The following is a 16711-nucleotide window of genomic DNA, read 5'->3' on the forward strand; positions in this document are numbered from 1 at the left end:
ATGCTGTAAGAACTGTTGGATTGACAGGGTTGGCAGCAGTGGCCATGGGAAAAGCCAAAATGGAAGCATGAGGAATATATTTAAAAACAAATCCCTGGCAGGCAGGCAGGCTACAACTCCAGGCCAGCAGTTCACTCTTTGACTATCTTGCTCAGAGCTTTCACATTTCTCTGCTTAGCTTACTGCAGCTCTGTTTGTGCAAGACTAGCTTTAAATCCTTTTTCAGTGTTCTGTGGCTCAATCATATTTATTTCAGCCCTAGCCCTATTCTAGATTGATGACCTCGGGACCCCTAGTCCTCCTGATTCACCAATCAATTAACAATTCCCCCCAAAAAACTATGAAATAAAATAAAGGGCCCATATTCACCTTAAACTAGAGAGATATTTATATATATATATATATATGTGGCGGAGTGTCCCGCCCCTATATATATATATATATATATATATATATATATATATATATATATATATATATATATATATATTTGTATATATATTTGTATTTTTGTTTGCGGCGCAGGTCAAAGCGCCGCGTATTTGTTATTGTTTTGTATTTATATTTTAATAACCTTGTGAGGATGCGTGGCTGATCAGCTACTGATTATTTAACTAGCTGACAGTCACGCATCCTTACTAAACTTGTGCAGACTGTGGCCGAGGGGTAATAAGATAATTAACAGCTAGTTAACCCCTCGGCCAGAATATAAGAACCTGCAGCTGTCCGTGCTCGGGGGAGAGTGTACAGAGGAGAGTACAGGGAGCGGAGAGAGCGAGGAGAGAGAAAACAGATTAAAAACAATTGCTATATTTAAATATACTTGTTTCTGTTTATTTGTTTGGCCAAAGCGTCTTTTTGTTTTGTTTGTTTAAATCTTTTGTTTTTGTTTTATTATTTAATCAAACGCTGAGCGCCGTTGCGTTCAGCTTCACCACCATATCCATTCATTGTTTCGTTTTTGGTACTTCCTGGTCCGTGACGTCGCCATACACACGCCACTCAACTGCTGCTCGGTCACAATATATATATATATATATTTTTTTAAATGAATGAAATACAGTTTGATAACTATTCATTACAAAACTCACTTTTTTATACCCACCACAAGCACACCCCCATTGCACATAGTAAAGACAACAAGAAGGAATGATAATAAAAGTGATACACCAGTATACTGTATTTTGAAAGAGTAAAACACATCACTACACATTTTTACCTATTTGTATTAAATACAAAAAAAAAAAACCTTTGAAGTATGAGTAGTTGTTAGAAAAATCATGTTTTGTATTCCAGATGAAATAGCCTTATGATAATGCAGCGATTATCCAGAAGACTTGAATGTTTTAAGGATTTCTGTCAGCTCCTTATTAAAGGATTAGCTTTCAAGAATATTAGAGTTATCTCCTATATGAGCTTTGTCAACTGTTTAAAAATCACAATTGGAAAAACCATTTGGGACTTTACGCAATCCTTCAACTAAGGATTTATAAATACAATCACCTAAATTGTTTTGCTAATTCTTTTCAGGTAGTTAACAAATAGAAATAATCTATTTTCATTTGAAAATACTGATAATGATTTCTAAAACTATTCACAATGTAAACCTCTGTCAAATGACTAGGTGGCATCATAGGCGCTTAAGATGAATTTTGGTTTGGAGAAACAATTAAGGCAAAGCTCACTTTGCACCTACCCAGCAACACTGAACTTGCCAAAGTGAACCAAACTTTCTGTCATAAAACTAAAAGTCACAAAATCTCAAAATAATAGATGGTTTGGTAAGTTCATTTTGGCATGAGTGTACTCAAACGTATAGACAAATACAAAAAAAAAAACCTAGAAATGGGAGTTTCTCGGTAGCATAATCTAACGGTTGTGTCAGATCAAAGGATTTGTAAACATGAAGTAAAACTGAAATGTAAAAATGACTGTAGAATTGATATACCTAGAGATTAAAAACTATGTGACAGTGAAAATGTTTTCTATTAACACTACCTGTACTGTAATTTTACTGAGATAATCACAGAGTACAGCTTGTACAGATGCTGTCTAAAAGTATGTCATCTGTATCATTGATATGGTCAGAAGTTAAAGCAAAGCGTCAATGAAGGGTTAATTTTTACTGGAAAACACTGGTAACTGAACTTAAGTAAGAAAAGCCAAATATTACGACAATAGCTCAACGTGCACTGTCTCTATGCAGCTGCAGCTTCGAAGAACCACATTAAATGTAAACATCATCTGTACAATGCAATCTGTTCTGTTTAATTATGCCTATTTTAATACTGTTATATATGTATGCAATAAGGCCCGATGAGGCATCTGTATACGTCGAACATCCGGACGCCTCGGGGAGTTTAAGCACAAGACAAAGTTGAGTGCGTCCAACCCCCGAGAAGTCTATATATTTAAAGTATACGGACAACCTGAAGGGCGTTATTGCATTTATAATCCAGGTAAAACAGTGGATTTGAAGGGAAAAAAGGCATAAATCATGTTTAGGGCAAAAAATGTTTTTGTATTAAATATCTTTACGCCATTTATAACTTTGAACTGCACACTAAGTTAATCTTTAATTTAATTAAAAGTTAAACATGTAAAAGAAAGTATATCTTTTTTTCTCCCTGTCACTCAGTGCAGACACACTGTTTGAGCAGAGTAGAACAGAGGTGAGGAATAAAAATAAATTCAACGACGTCTCGGACTTCAGTATTTTGTTCAAGGTCTGCGTCAGAGAGCGGTGGATAATGTGCAGAAGTGTCTTTTTGTGTTTCTTTAGCGTTTACAAACCTCTAAAAATACATTTGAAGTGACAAATATGGGGGGGGGGGGGGGGGGGATTTTTTTTCTGTTTTGCTATCTTCCAGTTCATTTAATTGTTCTTCATCCAAATCAGCATGTCTGCTTATTATTTTTGAAATTTGTTGCAGGTAATTGGTCACTCAGTTTCATAGTTACATTTGTACATCTGTTAATGTAATCAAGATGGCTACCGATACTTTAAACTCTGTGAGGCGGAGCAGTGGTTTAGAATATGTGAGAGGCTCCAACTCTCCGTATCCATCCAATATATATGGGCAGCTGGAACATTGCCCGACCAATCACATTACTTGTTTCACATTCCATCGCCAGCCCTGGATTATAGCAGTTTAATCCCATCTGACTCTATAGTGGGGCACCCACCTTCACCCCCAAATAAAAAATGTGTTTCTATCAAACAGCTTTTCATAATCATACAGGAGTAGCCCCTCGCTAAACCTGACCTGTCTGACATTAGGATTTTAAATAAATAAATAAATAAATAAATAAATAAATATCGCACACACATACATTTATAGTGCTCGATGTATTTTAAATAACAATGCACTGAAATAACACTAATGTGTTTTGGGTAGGCTACACGTTACATTATGAAAAAATATATAAATCTGTATAATCAAATGAACACCTAGCACATTTTCTTTTTACTTTAATCTGTAGGCTATGGTAACACAAAATAAATCATGCTGCTGCATTGCACACATTGGTGTAATGCAAATAAAGGTTATTTTAAATTGAAACTAAATGATTTTAGCATTTTTCTTTTAAATTATTAACTTGGCAGCCTAGACAATTAACACAAAATAGATCATGGTGCCATATTGACAAGTTATGATACTTATAGGAGGACAGTCAATTCTTGTTAATACGAATTTCAAGGGACTAGCAACAAATGTTGCATTATACCACTAATTCGTATTATCATGAGTAGCCTATAAGCCAAATGTATACTGACCGTTTATTTAAGTTAGTCAGTGGTGCAGTGCTAAATTGTGCACAATTACAAACCACCTGCACATTAATAGAATAGGTGTGTTTGCTATTCCTTATAGATGTTCAGAATGAGCTAGCGGGATTAGTGGCACATGTGTGCAGTCTATTGCTCCCTGGTTTTAGGGAAAAATAGGTATTTCACTGTTCACCTAAAAAATGCACTGAGCACAACTGGCAACGCACGAGAAAAGGCGGACTGTGAAATGCCAGTAATTGATGCAATTGTAAGTATCGCAATTGTCTGCAGCTTTCGTACATCTCATTATAATATTTGAGACCCCTGATTTGCACGCTCCACCCCCTTTTTGCGAATTTATGCAGGAACGCCCACAACTATATATTCATGTGAGGTTGAACTCCAAAGAAAAACTGCTGCCGCAAAGCATTCCCTAAAAAATAGCATTGCGCCTGTTGAGTACATTTTATCCCAAGACTTCCGACTCATTTGCAACTGATTTGCGACTATTGCGACAGGCCCAACACTTTAGTAAGTGTAACCATTAATCTGTCTACATGCAACATTCTGCACCCAATGGATGCTGGAAATACCAGATTTATATACATGGTATTTCTTAGAAACATATGTCTTATATCCACTAAGGACATAGTTTGGGGCAAAGGAGGACAGATTAAACTTCTATATTGTAAAAAAGTTACCAGGATGTGACGACTGAAATCAAAAAACAACAAGAAGACATTCATTCATATAACTCTGATCCCTACAAAGTTGCTCTAAGCTAGCTAGATTGTGATTAACTTGGTAATACAAATGCTGAATAATATTGTTCTATTCAACCGTTTTCTTGTTGCACCAGTACCTTTTCTTTGCTGAATAAAGAATTGCCTCTTTTTCGATGCAGCTTTCTTTTGCCTGTGTCCCCTAATGACCCCGAAAGAGTGACAAATACATCTGCATCAGTTCCTGATTCTCCCAAATTTCCAGTGGTGACAATGATGGTGTACTCTTTCACTAAAAAAATAAAAATAATAATAAATTAATAAAAAATGTACAGTAGGGAATTGTGACAGAGCGCAAATGAATCCAAATCAACAATCTCCCTCTTGACCTGTGAGAGCACTGTACAACAGGAACTGTGTGCCTCGTACTGAATGGTTGGCCATGTTCATTCCAGGGCAGTCGGAAGCCAACCATTCAGGAAGGGGGCGGCGTCACGGTACCAGGAGTCAGCGGCCTAGTACGGTGAGCGACGTTTCAGTCATGAATTGGAGGTGACGTGATTGAACTAGCTACCGGAGGGGTCGTGGCTTAGAGTACTTTAGTGGGACGTGATGCTGTAATAGGTTCCTTTCTTGTGGTTAATGGGAGGAAACGAGGACTGTGAAATTATGAGTTAAGTGTTTTGTTTGCTTTGAGTAACTGCGTACATTTGTCTTTGCCAGACGGCTAATACGAATCCGGGAGCTGCCGCTTCAAGCCAGCAATAAGCCCGGACTTCACTGCACCTTTAAAGCACCGCACCCGCACCTAGAGCACACACTGTCCGGAGACGTGTCTGTATCTGTGTTGTGTGTCTGTGTTTTGCATTATTATTTCGGGACTGCAACCCCTTTGTACAAATCTAACTGCACTATAGCATAAGTACCTCTGAAAATAACTGTTGTAATATGAAGAATAGTTCAGTTGACAAGTATGGTGTCTGGTGATAATAATGCTGTGCTATAATAATTTGCTATAGGCTGTATTATATTTTTTAAATATGCAATATATTATAGCTTAAAATATATACAGTGTTTACAGTACTAACAAACATCCGTGTGTAAGGTTATTGCTTCCATGAACTTAAATTTCAAAAATAAATTTCAAAAAGAGATCAAAATATACAGTGTACCTGTTAAGAAGTCAGAGCTATTCATGATCACGGGAAGTTCCAACACTGTGCTTTCTTCTTGGTGACCAAGGATTTGAAAAAATGGAAACTCAAAGCATTCTTTTGTTATTCTGTGCTGAAGCTTCACCTAAAAACACAAGAATGTACAGATGACAGCGGATATTAAAACAGAAGCAAATAGATCTCTTTGAGCTAGTGGTGAGAAAGGGAGAAGAGCTGTATGTAAATGTTACATTTTTTAAAATTATTATTTTATTTTGTATTAATGCTTGATTAAATCTTTGTTTATGCATTTTACAACCAAAAAGCATTACATTATAAATACACATAAGTATTAATTATAATTAATCCATAACTATAAACACTCAACCCATTCAATCATAAAATCTGAACAAAACTAAACTTGTTCAGTCACTTATTTCAGTATCTGGTGATTTTATAGTTACTGTATGTGAAGGAATGATTCTGGGAAATGTAATAATCAATTCTAGTAGACAAGTGTTTCATATAATGGCAAACAAGTAGAATGTGTTCCTATTTTATTTTTCTATAAGTGATTCAAGGTTATTTGAAATGTCCTGCTTTTGTTAGGGAACACATTTCTATTTAGCAGGGATGGATATTGTTCTGTAAAACTGCCTCTTCATGATTTCTCTTGCTGGCTATTCACATATAGTTACTCTGACTTCATTAAGCAATCAATCAATTTATTTTCATATAGCGTCTTGCATGGCAAGCCATACCAACGCGCTTTACACAACAAGCAAAGAATAAAACATTATTAACAACAATTAAAATACTAACAAATAAAATAAAACATTTCTATTTTTCATATGCTTGGAAAAAACAGTACGTTTTCAATAAAGACTTAAATTCCTCCAGAGTTTCTGATAACTGGAGGCAGGGAATTCCAGAGGGAGGGAGCACAAAAGAAGAAAAACTACCTAAATAAGGGAATGGTCAGCAACTTAAAACTTGAAGAGCCTAGTTGACCTCTAAGGATATAGGGATGCGGCAAATCAGATAAATATGTAGGCCATATTCCCCGAACAGCCTTATAAATCAAGAGTAAGATCTTAAATGTAATACGAAACTTGACGGGCAGCCAGTGCAAATTTTCCAAAACAGGTGTAATATCCTCAGTCCATTTTGTACCAGTCAATATTCGTGCAGCTTTATTTTGGACCAGTTGTAACAATTGACCAGGTGAAAGGGCAGCCCAGTCAACAATGCATTACAGTAATCAATACACGATGTTACAAAAGCATGGATCAAAATCTCAGCATCCTTCTGTAAAAGGTAAGAGTGAACAATGTTTCATAAGTGGTAGAAAGAAGACTTAACCACCGACAAAACATTAAGGGAAGCTAAGCATCATCAAAAGCACTATTGACAGCTTTCAGTTGAAAGAGAAAGTAAGGACTTCTTTCATGGTTCATGAGTTTCTGAACATTGTAATTGTTTTATTCCTCTTTGAATATTTGCATTTCCACTTGCTTGGCAAAGTTTAATCTTGATCTCACTTCACTCTCACAGACGCATGCAAGTTTTTTGCAGACACATGCAGCCTATTTTGAATGTGCTTTTATTTGGCTTTTTCAAAACTGCAGACCAAGATAACTCCACTTAGAACAGCAGAACAATTTGAACTTGTATTCATTTGTAAATCTAAGCCCTGTTGTATTTATTTTGTCAGTATAAGACTGAAACTATTTAATTAGTTCTCCCAGGGTAGTGTTGTAAGAGTTAAAGGTAAAACATCCACATCCCTATGCCATACACATAGAAGGCTAAAAAATATATATATAAAGTGTATGAGCTACCTTGTGACAATACCAGGTCTTGCCATTTCTAGATTCTTCCATTTGCAGGCGAACTTTAGAGATAGTTCCAAGTCTGTGATCCACTTGTACCGAGGACTTGTAAGTGTGCCCAGGTGTGAGCGAGGCTCTGGGAAGAATGAGCGGTGGGCATGTCCCTTTCTCACAGCAAACCTCCAGGGTTACTTCTGAATCAACACCACCGACTGAAATGTCACCAGTGACCACATAAACATCCCAATCACCTAGCGAAATAAAGCAGACAGGAGTTCTTTAATTTTTTGGAAGATATAGAAACGTCAGGGTTTGTTTATCTGGTGTAACCTCAAATAAGTAATATTGCCATGAAACAGGGGGGACAGGTTTAACAGCATATGGTACATTTTAATTGTTTTAATGTTATTAAAATACATACAGGAAAGCACACATTGTGTATTTTTGTTTAGGTACACACATGTGTGTTGATTAGTCAGTAGGTAGCAAAAATGCCTTCAAGACAAGAGCATGAGTCCAGAATGTATTAGTTCCTACAGATTGCTTACTTTTTTCCATCTGAAAGCTGTCCAATTGCATTACATTATCACACATAGTAAACTATCCTTTTTTCATCGTTGCTATAGAGTCAAGTAATATATGCAGGAAGAATACTCCAGGGGAAGTTAGTAAGTATAAAGCCAAAACATTATTATTTAGCTTCTGAGCTGTGATATACTTTTTGATTTTAAAATTATTGCTAGTTTTGTTTCAAAGTTTAATTTATCCTGCACGGCTAGGGATTTGATATCACATAATACTGTAATGGAATGTACCATATATACTGTCTTCACTATGTACTGAATCTTCACTATGTAGCGGTTCCTAGAATTAGCCCACGAAAATTCAGAGGAGCATATTATACCAAATTCTGACAGAATAGTTTTGATATTACAGATGACAAGTCGTTTTGGTTGAAAATTAACAAAAATTAACAGGTGTGTTTACCGGGCACAGTTGGCCATAACATAGTTAGTAAAGTTTAAGTTTATTTAAAAGACATCTACTTAAAACATCTACTTTATGTTCAGATCTGTGCACAACACTATTGACTGTAAGAGTGTGTGATTTTCACAGCAGAGAGGACAATACAACTCCCAGGTATTTAACAAAAGGGTGCGTTTAGGGAGTTATCTACCAATATCTTTGGTTCAGTGAATTTCCATATAAATATAATTGCCTGCATTCACAGACAGAAAAAAATAAGTGGTACTTCAGGGCACTTTCTTTATTTAACACAATGCAGCACCAACAGAGGAGTTTATCCAACCAAAGATTACATCTCCCAATCCCTGCTCAGACAAAGGCAGCGTTGTTATGAAGAGATACTGGTAACGGGTGAGGATTCATTTTTGTTCCAACTGAATAACCACGAATGCGTGTTTATTTTGGGTTTAACAAATAAAGCACAAAAGGTGTCTATATTATTGTTGGGTATTTCATATCACCCTGATTTGTTTGAAAATGAAATTACTTCATACTGTAATTCAGAACTGTCCTGGTTCTTAACTATTTCCCCTACAGAAATTACCAAATGATGAGAAGAAGTCAGAAGCTGTCCACGTGTGCTGTGGACCCCCTCCCAACTCACCTCTTCCAGACTGCTGCGTCTGCTCTACTCCCTTTAATTTCTTCTCTTCTCAACACCTCTCTGCTCGCTGGCTGTTTCCCTTCTGCCTTCAAACAGGCCTGCATCACCCTCATCACCCCCCCGTCTCCCTTCTCCCTTTCCTATCTAAAACCCTCAAGCGAGCAGTACATCGACAGCTCTCTGCTTTCCTGTCAACACATTCTCTGCTTGACCCCCTCCAATCTAGTTTTCACCTGATACACTCCACTGAAACTGCTCTTCTCTCCATCACCAACTCTCTACTCTCTGCCCATGCCACCTTCCTCTCTTCTGTCCTAATTCTCAACCTCTCTACAGCCTTTGACAGTCGACCACTCTATTCTTCTGTCCTCCCTTGCTGACCTGGGACTCTCCGGCACTGCTCTTGCCTGGTTCTCCTCCTACCTCGCTGATCGCAGGTCCCGGGTGTCCTGGCGTGGCTCACCTTCTGCCTCTTGCTCTTTCGACAGGTGTCCCCCAAGACTCAGTCTTGGGATCCCTCCTTTCTCTCTACACCCACTCCCTGGGTCCCCTCATCTCCTCCCATGGCTTCTTGTATGATTTCTATGCTGATGATGCCCAGATCTTACTCTTCCCTTCTCCCCTCTGACATTTCCTCCCGTATCTCTACCTGCCTTTCAGCCATCTCCTCCTGGATGCACTCCATCATCTTAAACTCAACCTCTCCAATCAGACCTTTTATACCCCCTCTTCCTCCCCCACCGCTGATCTCTCTATCTCTATTTCTCTTGAATCCACCACCTTCTCTCCCTCCTCATCCACCAAGAAACTCTGGGTCACCCTTGACCCCACCCTCTCTCTCCTACTCTCAACACATCTCTACTCTGGCATGCTCCTGTCGCTTCTTCGCCAGCAACATACGCATAATTCGACCTTTCCTCACGACTACTCCACACAGCTCCTAGTTACTGTCCCATCTTGATTACTGCAACTCCCTCCTGGCTGGCCTCCTTGACTCTGCTATCCGTTCACTCCAGCTCATCCAAAACTCTGCTGCCTGCCTTGACTTTTCCCTTCCTCATTTCTACCACACTACACCGCTGCTCCGCTCCCTCCACTGGCTCCCTATCACTGCTCACATCCAATATAAAACTCTTGTACTCACCTATCGCTGTCTCGACCTGTCTGCGCCCTCCTGTCGCCAGACTTCTCCCTACACCCCCTCTCGCCCCCTCCGCTCCTCTACCACCGGCAGATTAGCTGTACCCCCCCTCTGCTCCCCCTCTTCCAGAGCCCGCTCCTTCTCCATGCTTGCCACTCAGTGATGGAACAACCTACCCACGGCTATCAGGACTACTCAGTCCCTGACCACCTTCTGGCGCCTCCTTAACACACACCTGTTCAGACAGCATCTGTAAACCTCACAACTCGACTATATGGTACCCAATTGTACCAGTACTTGCATCAGGTTGTACTTGCACTGAACTGCTCCATACCTTGCCGTATCCATATATTTTGTAATTGCTCTTATTTGAAATGGTATTATCCATTTATCGTACTTACTACATGCTCTTAATGGACTACTCGTATAAGCAAATATTTTTACTTTAAGTTTAATTGCTCTTAGTTGAACTCACCCTTAAATGTAATTATTTACTGTATTCTTTATTTTGCTCTTATCTGAATCTTATTTTCTACTGATTTTACTGTACTTTATAACTGCCCTTATCTGTAGGGTTCAATCCCCAGTGGGGGACACTGCTGTTGTACCCTTGAGCAAGGTACTTCACCTAGATTGCTCCAGTAAAAACCCAACTGTATAAATGGGTAATTGTATGTAAAAATAATGTGATATCTGTATAATGTGAAATAATGTATAATGTGATATCTTGTAACAATTGTAAGTCGCCCTGGATAAGGGCGTCTGCTAAGAAATAAATAATAATAATAATAATAATAATAATAATAATAATAATAATAATAATAATAATAATGTGATATTTTGTAATATGACACTTTGTATTGCCATATTTTGTAATAACTGTAAGTCGTCCTAGATAAGGGCACCTGCTAATAAATATAATAATAATAATAATAATAATAATAATAATAATAATAATAATAATAATAATAATAATAATAATAATAATAATAATATTGTAGCTTAATTAAACAAGTGAGTTTGTAGTCATTTGTAGTTTTCTCCTTCGTGATTTTTCCCCCTGCACCTCAAACACCAATGCAAAGCATGTATAAACAAACACCTCATGATAACACACCCTGAGGATCAGCTGTCACCAGTCTGTTGCTTCTGTTGACTTTTCCAAGGAGTCTAAGCTCTCTTTCTGTCCATCTGTCACCAGTTCCACTGTCTAACCACCGTTGGCATGGAAACACAAACTCTGTATCTTTTTCAGCCACCTCCTGCACAGTGACTCTATCCAGGTACCAGCCAGCTCCATAGCCAGCACTAGTGTGTCCAATCACCACTCTACTGGGGATGCCAAGGTCAACTGCCCTTAGGCGGAAGACATTAACCTGTTGAAAAGCAAATTGCATAACAGGCATCATCAGCTTGCATTTAATTGACATGACATTTAAAAGTACAGCACATCCTTATTAGCAATAGGAAATTAGATACTACATTAGAACACACTCACTTCCTCTTTCATTGTTATTTGATTAAAATAGAATCTTTGCAGTCAGCCTCAGCTCTGCATATGAGATGGGATGCAGACACTCATTTTAGAGGTGTATTAAGATTCTCAGCTGTGCCTGACAGTGCATTTGCTTGTGGTTACTGTGATAAAGAGGATGACCAATAAGAATGCAATTTAACAAACAGCTGTTCTCAAAATGTGCAGATACCTGGTGTTTTTGTTTGTAACCAAACAAAAACGAAAATCGCTAAAAAGCACAGTAAATAACTTTTTCAGATTGTTGTCCTAGATTGGGCATTAGTTGACAACATATCGGTCAGGATAGTCACTCCAAACATGTGGGCAAGTTCACAAAAGTTGTTTGTGTTATTATTATTTGTTTATTTAGCAGACGCCTTTATCCAAGGCGACTTACAGGATGTGTGAACTATGCATCGGCTGCAGAGTCACTTACAATTACGTCTCACCCGAAAGACAGAGCACAAGGAGGTTAAGTGACTTGCTCAGGGTCACACAATGAGTCAGTGGCTGAGGTGGGATTTGAACCGGGGACCTCTTGGTTACAAGCCCTTTTCTTTAACCACTGGACCACACAGCCAACTATTGTGTGAGATATGTGATTACCAGCATCCTTAAGAATACTGAACTTGGTCACAAATACCCATTTACTTGTTTCTGAAAATTCTGTCTGAGCTGCTGAAGAATGTTTGTTGCGTTGTACATGATAACTGAATGATGTTAAATTTCCACATGTTGTTTAATTGGGATGAATGAGGAGAAATACCCTCCTGACTGTTTGAGAATTTCCCTTTTAATAATGATGCTTAAGAGTTCAATGATGCTGCTTCCAATAGAGGTGTGCACTGGTGCTGAACGTCTGCACTGCTAATAGCTATCGGATTTATTTGTGTCTTTAAGCATTTTAAACTTCAGAAACACATTGGACCCCATTCTAAGCGCTATTTACTCCAAATAGTCATTAGCATGTTTTTTGTTAGATAGCAAAAACACAACTAATAAACAAATATTAACCAATAAAGTCAATAAATCAGAAATAAACAACTCAGACATTTAAATGTAGGGGTTTGTGAGTAGTCGAAATCTGTTCTTCAGTAGTTTTAGAAAAAGTGTTTTTTCCATTTTGATCAAAATTGTGCTTTTGACAATTTGGAGTAAATAGCTTTGAGAATCCAGAACACTGTTTTTGTGTTTGCATTTTTGGGATAACTACATCCCCTTCACAAAAAAATTAATTAAATTAAATTAAGAGACACTTTTTTTAGTTTATGAACTTTTATCAACAAGAATATTATCAAATGAACAATGTTGTTATTTTTTCTAATGGTTAGTTAATATATAGGAGCCTATTTATTAAGTTGAAAAAAAGAGGCCAGCTAAAACATGAGATCTAATTCATGTTTATCAACTTCAAGTAGGTCATTTACACAAAATGGACAGCATGTAACCAACCACATATCCTAATCATGTCTCTGCGAGACAGGACTACAAAAACATAGTCTTGGAAAATGAACATTTCCAATAATACATCAACCAATAAAGGTTCAGCAGCAGTCAACATGATCAACATTCACACTTTATGGAATTACTTGGAACAAATGTTCATGCAAAATTCAACTGAATTTCGATGAGCAGTTTAAAGATACAGCTTATAGCTTGTGTGTGACCCCAGCATATCACCAGGGATATGCGTCCATCGCCAGTAAATTAAAAGCTGACCAAGTTAGCCTGAAAACAGAAATATTCTAGAGCACAGTACTGACCTGGCCCTTCTCCAAGATTAGAGGAGAGTTGGGATTTGTCAGTGTTCTTTTGCAGGTGTTCCCAGTTTCTCCAAACAGAGTGATGAAGATGCTGGCATCTGTCCCAGCAGCAGGCAGGTCTCCAGTATATACTTTAACTGAGTAAAACACATCTGCAACATAATAAAAGGATTGATTATAATCAAGCACAACAATAACATTTGATGTTGACCTGGCCTGTGTGCCTGAATCCTCTTGCATTTTAGTGACTAACTGTCAACAGGTTTCTTCTGCCACAGTTTAAAAAGAAATAATATATCTGTATTTGTAGGATTAAGTTTAACAAAACAAAAAAGAAACAAACAAACAAACAAAGAGTGCTATCTTCCTTGCACCTTTATCATCAGGGCAAGGGAAACACAAACAAACAAACAAAAAATACAGAAAAATAATTGTGCTATCATCCCTACTGGCAGAACAGGGGGAACACAAATGAAAAGAATAACAGCAATCCGGGTCCTTTCCAATCAAACAACTTGACCAACTCTGGAAAACTCCAGCAGCTTCTAAGAAACACTTCCCCTTTGTCTCTCTCTCTCACACAGCTTTACACTTTTCCCTGTCACAAGTCCCTTTAGATAAAACAATTTAGCTAATATCTTCTAGGCTTTTTTTTTTTTACTTTGACTCAGTTGAAGCCAGTTTATCCTGCCACTACATTGTATATTCACTTCCTGTGCAGCATGTATTAGGAGGATCCAACCAGCACCACACAGTCAGTCTAGGACTCTTTGTCCAACATGACATTTACTGTATGTCTTGGGAAATACATTAATGGTTAACAAGTGTCTCCCATTGAGAAACAGAATACGTCAAAAAGGTATTTACAACATTGAGTAATACCACACAAAGAGCTAGCAATCATTCCCCCATTGAATGTTTTTTTCTTTTCTTAATACTATATAATTAGGCAGATTTTGAAACTGCAAAAATTTCAAGTCCCGTGGTGTGGCACAGTTTGTGCAACCATCTGTTAGAAAAAGCTTTGTCTCAAACCTAACCTTTCAAACTACAGGCACTTTTGCTGCTGCAGAAAAAAATCTGCATGGATACTGTCTCGTGTTGCTTGCTATTCTGAGCACATATAATGGTGTTGGACATTAAGTCAATTTTTATTTATGTGACGCACCTCTGAGAGGAGGCCTGTCAGGCCTGATAGCTGCCAGCTCTGTCACGCTGTCTGTCTCCTCAAACAGCCACCGGTCTGCAGTGTGAAATCCCAGCTCTTGTTTTGTGACACTGTCCTTCATGCGTAGCTATAGTCAGCGTGAAAAAGAACAATACCTGTTTTTTTTTTTTTTTTTTTTACTGAGGCAGTTAGTAACATATGCACAGTTAAGAAAGTCAAACCCCCTGTGTCAGATCAGAAAAGCCCTGCTGATTAAATGTGTCACGTTTACTGTATTATAATTTAAAAGGTATTGTTTGTTTATTTTAGAACAGGTGCATTTTTGGGTGTATTTAATGAATGGTTTGTGGGGGTGTATGATTATGATTTGAAGGTATTTTGTGATTATTTAAAACAAGCGTGTTTGTTATTATTGGCTTGAATGTGGTCTGGCAGAGGCGGGGTTAGCAGCTCGTCAGCCATACAAACGAAAACTTGTGTAGAATATGACCATCTCCAAATTGAATAATTTATTGTTAATTCAGAGATGGTCACAGGTATAAAAGCCTGCAGCCTGCAGTGTGTGTGTGTGTGTGTGTGTGTGTGTGTGTGTGTGTGTGTGTGAGAGAGAGAACCAGCGAGAGCAAGAAGAAAACCAAAAGTAAAACAGATGGTAGGATCAGTGAAGGCTACTTCCCAGCCTGACCTAGGTGTTGTGTTTGTTATATGTGTTTGTGACCTGTTTTTGCTTAAACCTTTTATTTCGCTCTGTTATTTCATGTGGTTCACATCACTTACTTTACATATGTATATTCTTGAGACATGCAGAAATCCAAATACAGTGCTCCCTCAATATAACACGGGTCTCGGGGGACACACAATATGAGCATTATACCCGAAGAGCGTTATTATTATTATTATTATTATTATTATTATTATTATTATTATTATTATTATTATTATTATTTATTTCTTAGCAGACGCCCTTATTGTTACAAGATATCACATTATTTTTTACATACAATTACATTATTTTTTACACATTATTTTTTTTACATACAGTTACCCATTTATACAGTTTGGGTTTTACTGGAGCAATCTAGGTAAAGTACCTTGCTCAAGGGTACAGCAGCAGTGTCCCCCACCTGGGATTGAACCCACGACCCTCCGGTCAAGAGTCCAGAGCCTTAACCACTACTCCACACTGCTGCCCAGTATTAATTAAAGTTATATTTGCATTAATTAACTGTATATATATATACTGTATATATATATTTACATAGGTATATATGGTAGGCCCATGTTTCATGTCTATCTTAATGTTAGTGTAGAGTGTTTTTTTTTTTCATCACAGAAGAGAACATGAAGTTCCCAAAAGTATTGATGGCAAAGCATTTACATACTGTATAATGACTTAAGGCAGGTTTGATGTTGAAGTGGAAGTACATTAGTCGTAGTAGTTCAGGCTGAGAAATCAGTCTATCGTTAATAATGCACTGCAGCAAGGACTTTAAAAGTTGTATACATGTTTTACATTTTCTAACTAATGTAGCATAGTACTTGCCTAATGAATGTTGTCAGTGTCTCTCCTAGTTGATTTGTATTAAAGGACCAAGCACAATGGCAAAATAATAGTTTCAATGAAAGTACACTGGCCAATATAGAAAAAGTGGCAGCAGTGTGGAGTAGTGGTTAGGGCTCTGGACTTCTGACTGGAGGGTCGTGGGTTCAATCCCTTGTGGGGGACACTGCTGCTGTACCCTTGAGCAAGGTACTTTACCTAGATTGCTCCAGTAAAAACCCAACTGTATAAATGGGTAATTGTATGTAAAAATAATGTGATATCTTGTAACAATTGTAAGTCGCCCTGCATAAGGGCGTCTGCTAAGAAATAAATAAATAAATAAGTTATTTATGAAGCCAAACAGTTTAACATGGATCGATAATTTTACTATTATACAGTACATCTTTGTCTCTATAAATAATTTCCTCCATAAACAATTTCCGTTTATTTAGATACACAATATCGAGTGA

At 37.6% G+C, this 16711-nt stretch overlaps 1 protein-coding gene across 1 annotated transcript in view; it reads right to left on the bottom strand.

Moving 5' to 3' along the window:
• The window catches only part of LOC117399989 (lipoxygenase homology domain-containing protein 1-like), a 92925-nt gene that overhangs the window by 14269 nt on the left and 61945 nt on the right, over window positions 1-16711 (bottom strand). Inside the window, exons 43-48 of the mRNA XM_059023400.1 lie at window positions 14699-14825; window positions 13531-13682; window positions 11369-11627; window positions 7490-7731; window positions 5667-5793; window positions 4635-4786 (exon numbers count right to left, since the gene is read on the bottom strand). Coding sequence (XP_058879383.1) covers window positions 4635-4786; window positions 5667-5793; window positions 7490-7731; window positions 11369-11627; window positions 13531-13682; window positions 14699-14825 — 1059 coding nt within the window. The remainder of the gene's footprint in view (window positions 1-4634; window positions 4787-5666; window positions 5794-7489; window positions 7732-11368; window positions 11628-13530; window positions 13683-14698; window positions 14826-16711) is intronic.

This window comes from Acipenser ruthenus, chromosome 4, assembly GCF_902713425.1.
Source record: "Acipenser ruthenus chromosome 4, fAciRut3.2 maternal haplotype, whole genome shotgun sequence".
Taxonomy (NCBI): Eukaryota; Metazoa; Chordata; class Actinopteri; order Acipenseriformes; family Acipenseridae; genus Acipenser; species Acipenser ruthenus.